At 39.0% G+C, this 15291-nt stretch overlaps 5 protein-coding genes and 1 non-coding gene across 11 annotated transcripts; 4 read left to right on the forward strand and 2 right to left on the reverse strand.

Moving 5' to 3' along the window:
- Positions 1-2456: 2456 nt before the first annotated feature.
- Positions 2457-5529, forward strand: LOC112200713 (probable leucine-rich repeat receptor-like protein kinase At1g35710). The gene is made up of 11 exons (XM_024341721.2): positions 2457-2776; positions 2866-3013; positions 3088-3159; positions 3347-3418; positions 3592-3663; positions 3744-3887; positions 3971-4051; positions 4149-4220; positions 4351-4422; positions 5027-5098; positions 5206-5529. Exons 1-11 carry the CDS (start codon positions 2689-2691, stop codon positions 5294-5296), a joined length of 984 nt encoding a protein of 327 aa, XP_024197489.1. The 5' UTR covers positions 2457-2688; the 3' UTR covers positions 5297-5529.
- Positions 5530-5643: 114 nt separating this feature from the next.
- LOC112200712 (pentatricopeptide repeat-containing protein At5g66520) lies at positions 5644-7324 on the reverse strand. Its single transcript, XM_024341720.2, has one exon. It carries the CDS (start codon positions 7269-7271, stop codon positions 5676-5678), a length of 1596 nt encoding a protein of 531 aa, XP_024197488.1. The 5' UTR covers positions 7272-7324; the 3' UTR covers positions 5644-5675.
- Positions 7325-7454: 130 nt separating this feature from the next.
- On the forward strand, positions 7455-7528 carry TRNAT-AGU. The gene has a single exon. It is a non-coding gene; the product is annotated as a tRNA-Thr (tRNA).
- Positions 7529-8007: 479 nt separating this feature from the next.
- LOC112195831 (heparanase-like protein 2) lies at positions 8008-11187 on the forward strand. Its single transcript, XM_024336045.2, has 9 exons — positions 8008-8418; positions 8518-8554; positions 8645-8983; positions 9068-9298; positions 9382-9571; positions 9660-9785; positions 9887-9986; positions 10130-10966; positions 11118-11187. The coding sequence occupies exons 1-8, from the start codon at positions 8215-8217 to the stop codon at positions 10469-10471; spliced, it is 1569 nt and encodes a 522-aa protein (XP_024191813.1). The 5' UTR covers positions 8008-8214; the 3' UTR covers positions 10472-10966; positions 11118-11187.
- Positions 11188-11259: 72 nt separating this feature from the next.
- LOC112196042 (uncharacterized protein At3g61260) lies at positions 11260-12627 on the forward strand. The gene is made up of 4 exons (XM_024336313.2): positions 11260-11536; positions 11632-12049; positions 12278-12359; positions 12433-12627. Exons 1-4 carry the CDS (start codon positions 11260-11262, stop codon positions 12625-12627), a joined length of 972 nt encoding a protein of 323 aa, XP_024192081.2.
- Positions 12628-12708: 81 nt separating this feature from the next.
- LOC112196043 lies at positions 12709-14579 on the reverse strand. Of its 6 annotated transcripts, none has more exons than XM_040519185.1 (3): positions 14336-14579; positions 13919-14003; positions 12709-13821 (listed from the first exon to the last, which is right to left on the reverse strand). In XM_040519185.1, exon 3 carries the CDS (start codon positions 13809-13811, stop codon positions 13023-13025), a length of 789 nt encoding a protein of 262 aa, XP_040375119.1. In that variant the 5' UTR covers positions 13812-13821; positions 13919-14003; positions 14336-14579; the 3' UTR covers positions 12709-13022. The 6 variants fall into 6 exon arrangements, with proteins under 6 accessions (XP_040375119.1, XP_040375118.1, XP_024192088.1 ...); XM_040519184.1 differs by having other exon boundaries at positions 12709-13824; XM_024336320.2 differs by having other exon boundaries at positions 13919-14009.
- Between the last annotated feature and the right edge of the window lie 712 nt (positions 14580-15291).

The following is a 15291-nucleotide window of genomic DNA, read 5'->3' on the forward strand; positions in this document are numbered from 1 at the left end:
AACAAACCCACCGCCATCACAGTTGCGACGCAATTTCACGGTCGAGCCCCAAACTACGTTCTTTGTGCATTCATTTCCAGTCAACCCAACACCTTCCGACGCCGCCGCCGTCTCCGTCCGATTATCAGATTGATCCAAGATACGGTGTCGAGAAGAGACGGGTCCCTTCCGGACCAAACCCTCTTCACAACTGAATCCGACTCACATTTCAGTACCCACCTCATCATCATCATCATCATGATCAGATTTTCAGCCTTCTAATTATATCGGTTTTTTCTTCATTTCTTGGGTATCTTTCATTTCTTGAACCTTCCATGGCCCTATATTAGAGTTCTTGGTTTCTTTAGTTTAATTCACAGTATAATTTCTGCCATATTATACATTACTATACGCCATTTGCTGCTATTTCCATGCTTGTTTTGGAAGTCAGCTTCTTGTTGATTAATTAGTGAAGAGAGAGAGATAGGGAGGGCGTCAGAAACAAGCACGGAAATGATGGTGGTGCACGAGTCTTTGTTCTTGTTTCAGAGGGAGAGGGAGGGATTCAAAAGAAGCCCATGAGTCTCATTAATATGGGGTAACTCGTAGGTAATGCGTTTTATTCGGGTCAAGATCGACTTTTCAGAATAGTACCATGTGGGTCTGGAATTTAATTAATATTTCCGTGTATAGTTCATGACTTCATGTTCAAAACAGTTGTTACTTGGGAGCCTAGCTAGCTTTTATAAATTTATAATGCAATTTGCCTGATTTGCCCTAACTTCGTCGGCGGATGGACTTTTAACCCAATCTTCCATCCTTTCCTTTCAATGATTTGACATTGTAGATAGATATGTAATACATGTTACATAACTCTTTCGGATAATAACTCGCTTTGTTACGTAAAATGAATTTAATTAATTATCATTTTCACTTTGAATTTCATGTATGTGTAAATTTAAAGAAATTATATAAAAGATTTAAATCTTATCAATCTACATACAAAAAAGTAAATAATGATACCATAGTGTTTAATTATGATTTGACAAGTTTTACTTTTTTAAATTATTGTATATGGTACAAATAGTGATGGTATGGTCATTTTCAATGACTCGTGAGTTCCAAATTATAAAGCAACACCACTTATTTGAGCTTAATGCGTAACGTTAAAGAAAAATGTGAACCGTTCATTTCATATATCTGGTTTCAACCTTGCATACATAAGTAAATGTGCTTCACAATGACTCGATAAGTGTTAGAACACAAATTGCACTACTTGTTCAGTTGTTTGAGCCCATTACATGGTTATCGTATGATCTAAATTTTTATTTACTTTTTGGGTTAAAAAAAAAGACTATTACAAAGCTAAAAACAAAAACCTGTTGAGCATCCATAACAAAATAAATCGAAATTAAAAATTGGTAGAGCCGTTAAAGGCAAATGTATGATATACATTGCGGGATTAAATTTTACTTATTTAAAAAAAAAATTATTCAAAAATAAAAAATAATAATTTGAATTATATCTAAGGATTCGTCTACAATACGTTTTTGAATCGAATAATTATCTTTACTGAATGAAGCTTAAACATGCTGACAAATCTGATTGTAGATAGTCCAAAATGTATTATGGAGCCTACGTTAATATATCTATACTTCAAGGTAGACAAATTTAATACATAAATAGATTACTTCAAGCTTTTCTATCTTTGCATAGAACCAGGGCTGTCACTCGGTTAGTTCGAATCGGTTATAGATATTACTAACTTTAAAACCGAAAGCTTTAAAACCAAAGCTTTCGGTTTCAAAATTGAGCTACCAATTACCAACCAAAATTTTCAGTTTTTAGTCATATCTACCAAATTCGATATTTCGGTTTTCGATATTATCAACTTAAGAACAACTAATTATTTGTAATATAAATTACAATGAACAATATACTAGGTTTTTCAATTTTATAGTCGTAAACTTTGTACTGATCTACTTATTATAGCTTTATTTTGTACATATGACATCAAGTTTTAACCCTTTTTAGTAAAACTAGGTAATTTTTGACTAGATTACTTAAAATACATGTACTATTAATGTAGTAATATTCATACTATTATGAAATTTTTTATATTTATTTCTTAATAAGTTAATATACATGTATGAGTATTTAGATAATCGCGCGGTAGATTCAGTATTTACTAAAACTAAATTAACTTTTTCGGTAATTTTCGATTTCGGTTTTATCTGTCTCGATTATAAAAAAGTCAGTTTATCAAATTTAAAACATCGGTTGATATTCGGTTAATTTGGTAATTACCAAACCAAGTGGCAGCCCTACATGTATATTGATTCTTTTGATATATTGGTGCATTAAGATACGGTAGAATTTTCGTAAATTTAAATACAAACACAAAAATAACAATAATAAACCACAAGTAACTTAATGGAAGGAGACCAACCAATAAGAACAAGTAGAATAAAGAAAATGGAGAAATAACCAACTGTGACCGACGGTCGATAAGCCTTTCCGCGTTTGGCCAATACCCAAAGATTGAAGGAGAAGAAGCAGCAGCTCCACCTTCTCTGTGTTCACACAGACCACAATTGAGCTTACTTCCAGATCTATTCTCAACTAAATGCCACTCACTTGGCAAACCTAAAACCCCAAGTGTGAGATCAGAGATCTGAAATTCTCCATTTCCATTTGGATTTTTTGGAAATGGCGCTTCGCTTTCACTTCACCGCATTCTCTCTGATCCTCCTCCTTTTCCCTCTGCTCCTCCACGCCAAAACCCTAAAACGTGACAGTAAGTCCTCCTCAGCTCCTCTCTCTATCTCGCTCATTCAGTTCAGTTCAATTCGTACATGAAATGACGTCGTTTTGGTGTTTGCGCAGTGAAAGCATTGAACGAGATCAAGGCTTCGCTCGGCTGGAGAGTAGTCTACGCCTGGGTCGGAGACGATCCCTGCGGCGACGGCGACCTTCCGCCCTGGTCCGGCGTCACTTGCTCCACTCAAGGCGATTACCGAGTCGTCACTGAGTTGTAGGCCACTTCTTCACCATTCCGATTTTGATTACCGGAGAGCGATCGGTTTTGATTCTGTTCAAATTTTGCAGGGAGGTTTATGCAGTCTCAATTGTTGGACCTTTTCCTACCGCCGTCACCAATCTCTTGGATCTCACTAGGCTGTAAGACCACTTCTTTAATTTGATCCTGTTTAATTTACTCTCATTTATGTTACTCAAGGTTAATTTTGTAAGTTAAAATGCAAACTTTATGAACTCCAGTTTGTTTCAGTTTTTGTGAAAGCTCAATACTTCATATTTGTGCTTCAAGAATCTGCTGTATCTGTATGTGACTATGTTCGTTTTACAGGGATCTCCATAACAACAAGTTAACGGGGCCTATCCCTCCTCAGATTGGACGATTGAAGCGCCTGAGAATACTGTAAAAGCCCTTCTTTTAATCAAGATTGTTTAGCTATACGACTCATGCCATTAGCACTGTTTAAAGATGGAACTTTCTTTAAACAAAGTTCACAATTTTTGTAGCTTTAGTTGATAACCGTGTTCTTATCGAGCCTTGATGTGTGTCATTTACTCATTGTTACTGCTTTTCAGTAACTTGAGATGGAATAAGCTACAAGATGTCATTCCTCCTGAGATTGGTGAACTGAAGAGTTTAACCCATTTGTGAGTGAATATAGATTCCCTCGCCAATTTGATTTTTCTTCTTTTGGATTTTTTTTTTACCATGACTTGGCTATATGCAGGTATCTAAGCTTCAACAGTTTCAAAGGGGAAATTCCTAAGGAGCTTGCTAATCTTCCAGCTCTTCGCTATCTCTATCTGCAAGAAAATCGTCTTATTGGGCGAATTCCACCAGAACTAGGAACTCTGCAAAATCTTCGGCACTTGTAAATTTCATACTTCTGCTCATGTTGTGATAAGGATCTGTATCTGATTACTGATGTGTCATTGGAATACTGTTTGTTGATAGGGATGTCGGCAACAATCATTTGGTGGGTACTATTCGGGAACTCATACGCATTGAGGGCTGCTTTCCGGCTTTGCGTAACCTGTAAGTTAATTCAAGTTGGTGAATACATAGTCACTTCCATCTCCTGTGTAAATGAAGTGATAAATTAAGCGGTTCTTTTTGCAACTGGGATATGTAGTTACCTAAACAACAATTATCTTACGGGAGGAATTCCAGCTCAGCTTGCCAACTTGACCAATTTGGAAATCTTGTATGCATCCTTCCCCCCTTCTCTCCTGTCTACAAACTATTGCGTCTGAAGTCTTAAGTTTATCTTCATCTGGATAGACTAAATATTCTTGTGTCATAAAGTATGTTGTGTTGGTTTTTGTTGGTTATAGGTACCTGTCTTACAACAAGATGTCTGGGATTGTTCCATTAGCAATATCCCATATTCCTCGATTGACTTACTTGTAAGTCTCCTTTTCTAGTTTCTGTTCTTTATGTTTGTGCTAGAACAGTCGATATGTTTATGGCTTACTTTCATCAAGGGTTTGCCTTTGCTTTTATTGCCAATGTTCAACTTGTAATCTAGGTTCATCTTGCAATACCAATGAACTAACTGTCGTATATAAACATGCTGTTGCATCTATTCTAGGGCTAAGTACAATCTTGGAAAAAGATCTACTTCGTCATTCACATTACTTATTGATATAAAAATCCTGAAGAAATCTACCTATTACTACATTAGGTTGAGGAAATAAATGTACAATTTTCTAAGCTTCTCTGCTTCTGCTCACTTTAGGTACAAATGCACTGTCTTGTGCTCTCAACAGGAATCCTTTTTTCTTTTTTCAATGAAAATGATATCATATACTCTAATATGTACCCTACCTTGCTTGTAAACAAAATCAGCACCCTTGCGACTTGCACAATTTAAAAGCAAACATGTACCAGACTATGGAGCTTTAGCTATCAAAATTGAAAGAAGTGATTGCTGATGCTCCTTTGGATCAGGGCTTTTTGTATGAAAGACTATTTTCCCCTAGAATCTTATTGTTCATTGATTCGTTTTAGGTACCTGGATCACAATCAGTTTTCGGGGAGAATTCCTGATGCCTTCTATAAACACTCATTCTTGAAAGACATGTGAGTTTCTTTGCCAGAACCATATGAATTTGAGAGCAAAGCATGCGCTATGTTCTAATTCTTGACATTATGAAGCTAACTGAGTGATGTTTGGTTGTTTTTCACAGGTATATTGAAGGGAATGCATTCAAGCCAGGTGTAAAACCGATAGGCATACACAAAGTTCTTGAGCTCACTGACACGGAATTCCTGGTCTAGTCAAGATATCAAGATATTTTTTATTTATTTACCAATTGTGTTAACATACTGCCCAAACAAGGGTTCATATATTGTCTGAATGGAAAGGAAATATGTGTCGATGAATTTTTGCCGTCACTTAGATGTATCCATGTTGCCAACTTTCCAACAAGTTGCCTATATGTGTAAATTGTATCTGAGCTTCATAGTAGTTGAAATATCCAGATTAACAAGGCAAACAATTTCATTTGTCAGCAGGCGTCAGTTTCCAACCTCCCATCTTCCTTTTGTTTCATTTTGTCAGAGGTAATCTTGGTTTCCATCAATTCTCTGTATGAAATTGGTGGAACCAAATATGATCCATGAAATTCAGCGGCCAACAATTCAAAATCGATTTATATCATTTCTTGTTAACCAGAAACAAATATGGATAATCACTGCCTGAAAAATCCATTTGCTTCATTATAGTTTGCAAAACTAACTGAATTTCTTCCATTTGAGGGTGTGTTTTCTCCCCTGCAATGAATTCATAAACAGCTCTATCAATCTCGACCGAACTGCAACCCGGGGCCTTATCTACTCCTATATTTCTCATCAAACTTCTCATTCTCCTGGCATCACCATGCTTTCCGGCAGCTGCATATAAATTTGAGAGCAAGACATACACGCCACTGTGACGTTCTAGCTGAAAGAGTTTCTCTGCAGCAATCTCAGCTAGTTGAGACTGTCCATGATTGCAACAAGCGCTGAGAAAAGCTCTCCAAGCTACTGTTTCTTCAGAAGGGTTACTTGAACTGGGTATTCTTTCGATTATTTCCCTTGCTTCTTCAAAGAGACCAGCACGACTTAGAAGGTCAACAATGCAGCCATAATGTTCACTTTTCGGCCTAATATTGTATACATTACACATTTTATCCAACACCCTCATGCCTTCATATGCCATTCCTGCATAACTACAAGCAGTAAACACAGCAATGAAGGTGATATCATCCGGCCTGACCTGAGCTGCCTCCATCTCTCTAAACAGCTTGAGTGCACCTTCTCCATCCCCATGCATTGCCATTCCTGATATCATAGCATTCCAGCAAACCGTATCCCTCTGCGGAATCTCATAAAACACTCCTCTAGCTAAGTCCAATTTCCCACATTTCGCATACATGTCAATAAGACCAGTGCCGAGTCTAACACTCGATGGCAACCCGAGCCGATTCAAATACGAGTGAATCCAAATCCCAATATCCAAATCTCCCAAATGAGCACAAGCACATAGAACACTGACAAAAACAGCCTCATCAGGCTCTACATCAGCAACCTGCATCAACCGGAACAAATACAGACCTTCTTTAAAGCAATTGTTTTGCACATACCCAGAAATCATGGCACCCCATATTCCTCTATCTCTCACAGGAGCCTCATCAAAGAACACTCTAGCAGTGTCCACATCACCCACCTTTGCATACCCAGAAATCATGACCGTCCATGACACAGCACTTAGCCTAGGCATTTCGTCGAACACGCAGCGTGCACCTTTCATATTATCAAATGCACAGTACATAACAATCAGAGAGTTGCCCACATAGATATCAGACTCAAAACCCAATTTCAAGCTAAACCCATGAACCAACTCTCCAAGAGTATAGCCTTGAAGCCTAGCAGAGGCCTTTAGAACATAAGGGAGGGTATAATTGTCAGGGTAGGTCCCATTTTGTAACATCTGGGTGAACACATTTAGGGTTTGGGTGAGTTCATTTCTGAGCAGGAGAGCTTTTAACATTGTGTTGTAGATGCAAAGGGTGGGTTGGGGAATGTGTTGGAAGAGTTTTGAGGCATAGGAGAGGCTTCCATGATGTGGGTCTGAGCAGAAGGCTAAGAGTCTGCTTAAGGCAAAGGTGTTGTGGGCAAGGCCACAAGTGTATACTTGGGCATGAGCTTGGTGGAGGTGCTTTAGGTTCTTGCACTTCTCCAACAGTTGGAGGCATCTAGTACTATATGACATGGGAGTCAAGTACTAGAAAGAACAAACAAACATCTGTTTGACTGATGGTGACAATGAAGGAGGGATTGTTCAAGCAAAAGCAAAATTGATTGTTTGAAAAATGAGAGGCAAAATTGGTGAGGTTGAAATAGTTATGTTGCTGGTAGCGATCAAATATATAAACGTACCAGCAATTAACAAATGGCTCTCGTAGCTCAGTTGGTTAGAGCACCCGTTTAGTAAGCGGGAGGTCTTGAGTTCGACTCTCAACGAGAGCATTTTTGTTTTTCACTTTTGCTGCCGCCTTGTTTTTACCTGCTGGATCCCAACGAACTTTTTTTTTTTTCCTCCTAGAAAAAATAAAAGTTATAGTTGTGGGTGGTTGGTATATGAAGACTCTCAATGAATGCCAACCAAAGAGTTGTTTTAGTGTTCAATGGCCCAAAATTAGAAGTTAAAATGGATTTGGAATACATTGGTTAGTTGGCTGCATGTGTTCAATGGCCACTAGGATTTATTACTCTTTGCTGAAGTTATCTAAAACTAGATAAAACGACAGAAAAGTACCTATCCATATGAATAAAATGCCATTACGTACTTGAAATGCAATCAAACTGTAATACTTGTGACATGTACTGGTAAATAGCTTTTCCGATTCAAAAGGGTTGGTGTTCGAAAGAAACACAGATCTAATGCATTACGTACTTGAAATGCAATCAAATTATAATATTTGAGACACTGGCGGTAAGTAGCTTATTTTCCGATTCGAAAAGGTTTAGCGTTCGAAAGAAACACTAATCAAAAGGGTTAGTGTTCGAATGAAACACATATCTAATGCATAGCTAGATTTGATCCTATCCATATGCTACTAAAAGATAAGCACCAATTAGTCTTCGTTTCTCTATATAAGTAGTCTTATGTTCTTGAGGTTCTTCATCAGAATCAGCTTCTCTTTCTGTGAAAAATGGGGTCGAGAGCTATTGCATGTTGCATTCTGTTGTCATTGTTCTCAGTAGCTTTAGCTGAATATGTCGATGTCAGGGTTCGAGGAGTGGTTTCGATAGCTAGCACAGATGACAATTTCATATGTGCAACCCTGGATTGGTGGCCAACTGATAAATGTGATTACAATCAATGTCCTTGGGGAAAAGCTGGAATTTTTAATCTGGTATCTATATCTTTCTCACTGTTTCATCTTGTTTAATTTGTTAACAAAGTGATGAGGAACTGAGTTAACCTTCTTGCGTAATTGGAAACTAATTTGCAGGATTTGAAGAACAAGACCTTGATCAATGCAGTAAAGGGTGAGTAGGTTCTTAATCTTTTGAGTAGAAGTTAGGGTCATTGATATTGTTGAAGTGTTGCAGAAGAAACTGACTCGTGTTAAATTTCAGCATTCAATACAATAAGGATCAGAATCGGAGGTTCATTGCAAGACCAAATTATTTATAATTTTGGTTATGGAGTGAAAGACTGCAACCAAATCGTGAAAGATGGTTCTGGGCCTTTCTTGTTCAGTGGCGGTTGTCTTCAGCCGAAAAGATGGGATGAGATCCATGAGTTCTTCAACCAAACACAAGCCAAACTCTTGTTTGGATTGAATGCCCTTCATGGGAAGAAAACGGACCCGAAAGACAAGATTCTTTGGGTTGGTGATTGGGACGCAAAAAACGCTCGTGATCTCATGGAGTACACCATCTCAAAGGGTTACCCTGTTGATTCATATGAGCTTGGTATATGAAATCACTTTTACTTTTGACTGTATATATAGATACAATTTTGGTCTGTTAATCTGATAACTACGTGTGGTTTAACAGGAAACGAGTTATGTGGGAGTGGGGTAGGTGCAAGAATAGAAGCTGAACAATATGCCAAAGACATGAAAAAGCTCAAACAACTTGTGACAGAGTTGTTCCCAGATGGTAAACAGCCAAAGGTTTTAGGCCCCGGCGGCTTTTATGAGAAAAAGTGGTTCAATGACTTCCTGCAGGCCACCGGACCCGGTGTCCTAGACGGTGTGACTCATCACACTTACGACCTTGGTGCTGGTATGTACATATTTCACTTTGATTATGTACATAAAAACAGGCAAAAGAAACGATGGGCATGCTGAGGTTTGTTGAAAATGCAGGTGTTGATCCAACCCTTATAACCAAGGTTCAAGACCCATTTTACCTGGACCATTCATCTCAGACATATAATGATGTGGCAAACTCAGTTAAACAGTTTGCCCCATGGACAGACCCTTGGGTTGGTGAGGCTGGTGGAGCTTACAACAGTGGTGGCAAAGATGTTTCACATACCTTTGCTAATGGCTTTTGGTACTTAATCACAACCCTAAATTTTGTTCTGTCTTCAAAACTTAGCGCGCAAACGGTTAGTGTGTGACTAATGAGTGAATTGAATTAGGTATTTGGACCAACTTGGTATGACAGCAAGCTACAGTCACAAGGTTTACTGCAGACAAGCCTTGATTGGAGGGAACTATGCCCTACTTAATACCACATCTTTCATCCCTAATCCTGACTACTATGGGTTAGAATCTCTGACCTTTATAGTATCTAAAGTAATTAAATAGTGTTGAAATGTTTGAACACTACTATGATTTTTTCTGAACCGTTTTTGCTTTACACCAGTGCACTCCTATGGCATAGACTGATGGGAAATAAAGTGCTCTCTACCGTTCATTATGGCTCTCCCTTCTTGCGTGCATATACTCATTGTTCAAAGAAAAAGGTAATTCTACTTGAGTAATTGGAAAGCTTCTATAGCCAAGAAAGCACTTCTAACTATTTATGCTAAGCACTGTTGAAACCAATGTCAAATGGGTCTTCACATATGTACTTACGTTCTGAGAATATACTTAATTTTGTTTTCAGCCTGGGGTCACTCTGCTTTTGATCAACATGTCCAACTCTACTACCTTCGATGTTGAAGTTTTCCCCGAGTTCAATCTGCATCCTTGGCAAAGATATGAGGTACAATCGGACACAAAATCAGCTGGTGCACCAATGAGAGAAGAGTATCATTTGACACCAGAAGGTGGCAATATCCAAAGTGATGTGTTGCTACTGAATGGGACTCCATTGAAGCTCACAGAGTCATCCGACATTCCTGAACTGCAACCAAAACTAGTGGATCCTACCTCTGCAGTCAGTGTTGCACCACAGTCGTTCGTCTTTGTATCTATCAAGGACTTCCATGCCCCTGCATGCGCTTAGTTAGGAGAAGATTTTTTTCTTTTGGTGAAATAGTTAGGAGAATTTTGCTTCTTTTGTTAGTGAGAAGAAGTTTTGTAGTTTGGTATTTTTCTCTTGCCATGTAATTTAAACTAGTCTTCTGAACGAGAAGATTAGCTTAGATTTTCATTTTCTGGATGAAAGTTAAAATATACCTTTCATAAGGTTCCTGAAGTGTTTCCTGAGCCTACTTATGCCTACTTCTTTTTGTTTGTAAGTCTGAAAGCTAAGAATCAAGGAAGGAAAGAAGGAATACTTTACTTGAGCAAAAAGGCTTTTCAGAACCAGACCAGGCCTTGCGTACATGCAAAGTATACACGACCTTTCTTTGCCGCCTTTCCTCTATAAACAGTCCTATTAACTACTTTAAACAAGATCTCCTTTTCCCCAAGTATGCTTAAGCTTCTCCTTCAAATAAACAACTCCCTAATGGGTACCAAATCATTATTCAGAAAGAATGGAGCCTAAGCAAATGAGGTATTCTGGTTCCTACTCTGATATTTATTGAGCATTTCCATCAATTGCCAATCATCATTTCACTATTATAATTTCTATATGATCAGCAATTTTTATGTATATGACTAAGCAAAGCATTATTGGTAGGGTGAGATTTTCTGGTGTAAATCAGGTGAAAACAGAAGAGTCCGGCAGCGTCATTGATCGAAGAATACCACCACAGAAAACTCAATCTTTCAAAGGTAATATGTACTGAACCCTTCCTTCTTCGAGAAAAATATCGCCATCAATAGAAGGTAAAATAGGAAGCATCAATGTTGTTTCTTGCAGAGAAAAAGAAGACGCAGAACTGGTTCCAGAGACGGTTTTCTGGGCAAATGAGTCAAGATTATGATTCTATCGTTGAAATAGAGCATGCAACCGCAGTGGCAGCTGCCGCATTTGCAGTTAAATCAATCGAAGAATCGGCAGTCTCTGATAAGAAAAGGACAGGCGATGAAACTAGTGACTCTTTGGTGAAGATCAAGAGCAAAAAGGAAGAAACAACAATTTCAAAGCCAGAACCTGGAAGACTTTCCAAACTATTCTCAGGTAAAGTATGTTACACGCATAAGATTTTATGACAGCTAAAATCAAGTTGCTGGTTATTGTTTTCGAACTAGAACTAAGAAGATTGCCTGTTTTAGGTGCAGGTTTAACAAAAAGTACTCAAGAAGATCCAGATAGTAAGGTGCCAATAAGTACTTCCCCTACTTTTCCAAACGACAAGATCCCGGGAAAGACCATCCTTCCTGCTCCCTCTATCAAACGAACTCCAACGTCTGATGCCATCCTTCCTGCTTCCTCTATTAAACAAACTCCAACGTCTGATGCCATCCATCCTGCCCCATCAATGAAAAAAACTCCAACTTCTGCTGATAAGCCATTGAACAGCACAAGCAGTATAAAACCCGAAACTTCAGCACCAAAACTCAATTTGCCCACCACTATGAAACCTGCTGCACCTGCAAATGAAACCAAATGGCAGAGTGCAGCAACACCTGGAGTGGTAAAGACAAAAGCAGATAAATGGGAGGAGGCTGAGATGGCTAAACTCAAAGAAAGGTAGCTACTCAACGTTGACAATATTAATGTTCGTTAACATTTAGCCAAGAACATTCTATGGCTTTCAGAGACTCGTGCAAATATCCAGAGAGGATTTACACTTTCTGAGCTCCTGAAATTAAAGAATATTCTATGGCTTTCTTCCTTCGAATTTAAGATCATATTATCTTCTTCCCTTCCTTAAATATAGATTTTATGCTGTTCTTCCCTAACAGTCATGATTGTTAGGTATGAGCAGCAAAATGCTACAATACTTTCCTGGGAGAACAAGAAGAAGAAGAAAAGCAAACTTCGGCTGGAGAAAACAGAGGTTCATCTCGCTTGTTTATTTTGAAATATATTTAATACTCTAATCAAGGACTAATACCAACTTGAAAATGCAGAGTGAAATAGAGAGAAGAAGAGTAAAAGCGCTACAAAAGTACAACAATGAGATGGAATATATCAAACAGATTGCAGAAGGAGCAAGGGCACAGGCAGAGGAGAAGCGTAGGAATAAGGAACTCAAGGTGAAAGAAAAGGCAAATACACTAAGAAGAACAGGGGAAGAAGCTCCTACAACATGTTGCTGCTTCTAATACGATGACTTATACATACTTGAAAACTGTGAAGAATGTAAATATCTCTTTTAAGAATATGTATTCACCCAGAGAAAAAGATTGAAATTCCATAGCATGATTACCATGGTATAAGAAACAAATAAAATACAAAATAATTAGATGGACTACATAAAAGGTTCACACCAACACAATGGCATTCCCAAATCTATTCCTGTACATTGCAAATACATATAAATGACAATCATCCAAAGTTAGAAGTCCAAAAGTACAAATTACCCAAGAACGCTAGCCTCATAAGCTCTTGAAAGCCTCTGGACATTGAAGACTAGAGTTAGTAGGAACGTATATGAAAGACAGATTTGGTGGAGACAAATATTCCTCAGATTCTCATAAATGGGGGATCTGATGATGCCTCACGAGGTTATCTCCCTCACCAGCCTCTCCAGAGTAGGATATGCGAAGTACAGTACCAAGGCAGATGGGATTGCAAAAAGAACTGTGAGTAGCAAGTAGAGCACCAAAATTATAGCACTGCCAGGTATTACGCAAAAGACAATCAACAGAAGCCCTATAACTAATGGGAACTTGGATGTAATGTGAATGAAGCAATCCAAAGACTTGTGAAGGGAGAAATGATGCCGGTCCACACGGCCACCATCATCAACACCATTATACCTTGACAGCAAAGGACAACTAGAATGGTTCCTCCTCAGGTTACTATTCCCAGCTTGATTTCCACTAGCCAAGTTGACTCTTGGAGAACTAATTTGTTGATTTTCCCCATTCAAGGCAGGACCAAACTTCGCCCTATCACCATTGAAGCTCTCAACCATCCATAGAAGGAAGAAATTCTTGCGAGGAAACTTTAGATTCCCCTTATAAACCAGCCGCAAAGAAAACAGGTGGCACCACGGGCAAGAAATGAAAAATGGGATCTTAAATTTTTGAGTCGAGAATCTGAAGACAGCCCACTGAAGCGCCAAGACACAATTTCTGCAGAGGGTATGACCGCACCATAATACATGGGGCACATTCTCGACAATGTTGAAAGATTCCAAGCAAATAGGGCATTCTAGCCCTTCCTCTCGGCTTGAATTCGAGCAAAGTTCATCATCCGAGGAGTCCAATAACACCCGGCTCGGCTCTGACGAACTTCTTCTAAGTCCAATGCTCGTAATGGCATTAGAAGCAAAGCCCCACATTTGAATATCCCTTCTTTTAGTGAACAAGATAAAACTAATCAAACAAAGTATGAAGCACAGCAAGCAGAACAACAGAACAAACCAGACCAAAATTACACCTGATCTACCTTATTTATACAAACAGTCCTGATCAGACCATAGTGCTCAACCCCACTCCACCTTGGATACTGAAGAACTATAAATTCCAACAATCTGAAACTGCAAAATTGTTTACCCTTTTCAAAGTTTAACACATTAAAGCTTAAATCTTTCACAATGCAACCAAATTTCAACACAGAAAACCAGAAACGTTTCAATCAAATAATGAAAAAGAAACGAACTTTTGCAGAGGTTAGGACACAATGAGCTGGGAAATGAACCCCCAACAAAGAAATGAGTGCATTACGATTTAGAGCAAATTAAAATCGAAGGAACTGTTACCGCATTTCGACAAACATAAAATAAATTGAGTCCAGATTTGCGTGGATTCGAAGATGATATAAACATTTGAAATAATGAAGAAGAACAGCTAAAAAAGACGTTACCTTCACTAGTTTAATCGAAATCTGGAGCTCCGGGGATTTGGACGGAAGAACCAAGAGGATGATCAGCTCCGGTGGCCCATATGGTTGGAATACTGAAGCGACGCCGTGTCGTATGAATTGGGTTGTTATGGACATGGGAGGGTGACAGGTGGCGAAGCCCGCGTCACAAGGATTCTAGTTGGGTCTTGGTGGTGAGAAGAGAAGGGGGAGAGTTGGCAGTTGTTGGGGGTTTGGTCTTCCTTCCTTTTTTGTTTCATAAATTTCATATTAGGAAGTAAGCTCTGCTGTGCTTAATTTAAGTTGGCAATACAATGAGAATTATTGAGTTATTCACTTAGAGCAAGTTTATCCGTTGGGTCACTAGATCACCCACTATTCACTACTTTTTAGTGTTATTTTTACTCTCTGGATCACGAGCACAGTGTATTTCGTACCTTGGGTTACCCTGTACAGTGTTCTGGGTCACCATGGTGACCTGCACAGTGTATTTCATGCCCTGAGTTACTGACACAGTGTATTTCGTGACCCAGATAATGAAAATATTGTTGAAGGAATATCGATTTAGTGTGCCTTATCAAACTAGAAGTAGCAATAGGAGAGAAGGTTCTAGATTTCCCAATCCTACACGGATTGGTATTCCTTGTAACATTAGAACTAGCACTTTGTAATCCCTATATATAGGGCTCCTATTCTCAATAATAAGAACACATCTCTCTCATCAATCTCTCTCAAATACATTATACTTAAACACGTTATCAGCACGACTCTAAGCCGCAAAGCAAAAACCAAAAACAAAACCCGAATTCCTCTTCATCAAAACTGCCGCAGCACCTAGCCACTTGCTAGCCCGCTGCTGCCCCACGCGCGCCCGTGCGCCCGCTGCTGCCCCGCGCGCACCCCTGCGCCCGCTGCTGCCCCGCGCGCGCCCGTGCGCCTACTGCTGCCCCGCGCACACC

The sequence above is a fragment of the Rosa chinensis genome, chromosome 4 (assembly GCF_002994745.2).
Source record: "Rosa chinensis cultivar Old Blush chromosome 4, RchiOBHm-V2, whole genome shotgun sequence".
Lineage (NCBI taxonomy): Eukaryota > Viridiplantae > Streptophyta > Magnoliopsida > Rosales > Rosaceae > Rosa > Rosa chinensis.

Excerpts from the sequence above, each read along its gene's own strand:
- LOC112200713 (XM_024341721.2), top strand. The coding sequence starts at position 2,689 with ATGGCGCTTCGCTTTCACTTCACCGCATTCTCTCTGATCCTCCTCCTT. Across the intron at positions 3,014-3,087 it reads TACCGAGTCGTCACTGAGTT|GGAGGTTTATGCAGTCTCAA; the intron begins GTAGGCCACTTC and ends CAAATTTTGCAG. Across the intron at positions 3,419-3,591 it reads TTGAAGCGCCTGAGAATACT|TAACTTGAGATGGAATAAGC; the intron begins GTAAAAGCCCTT and ends ACTGCTTTTCAG.
- LOC112200712 (XM_024341720.2), bottom strand. The coding sequence starts at position 7,271 with ATGTCATATAGTACTAGATGCCTCCAACTGTTGGAGAAGTGCAAGAAC.
- LOC112195831 (XM_024336045.2), top strand. The coding sequence starts at position 8,215 with ATGGGGTCGAGAGCTATTGCATGTTGCATTCTGTTGTCATTGTTCTCA. Across the intron at positions 9,572-9,659 it reads ACCTTTGCTAATGGCTTTTG|GTATTTGGACCAACTTGGTA; the intron begins GTACTTAATCAC and ends GAATTGAATTAG. Across the intron at positions 9,987-10,129 it reads CTCATTGTTCAAAGAAAAAG|CCTGGGGTCACTCTGCTTTT; the intron begins GTAATTCTACTT and ends TTTTGTTTTCAG.
- LOC112196042 (XM_024336313.2), top strand. The coding sequence starts at position 11,260 with ATGTTGTTTCTTGCAGAGAAAAAGAAGACGCAGAACTGGTTCCAGAGA. Across the intron at positions 12,050-12,277 it reads ATGGCTAAACTCAAAGAAAG|GTATGAGCAGCAAAATGCTA; the intron begins GTAGCTACTCAA and ends CATGATTGTTAG. Across the intron at positions 12,360-12,432 it reads TTCGGCTGGAGAAAACAGAG|AGTGAAATAGAGAGAAGAAG; the intron begins GTTCATCTCGCT and ends TTGAAAATGCAG.
- LOC112196043 (XM_040519185.1), bottom strand. The coding sequence starts at position 13,811 with ATGTGGGGCTTTGCTTCTAATGCCATTACGAGCATTGGACTTAGAAGA.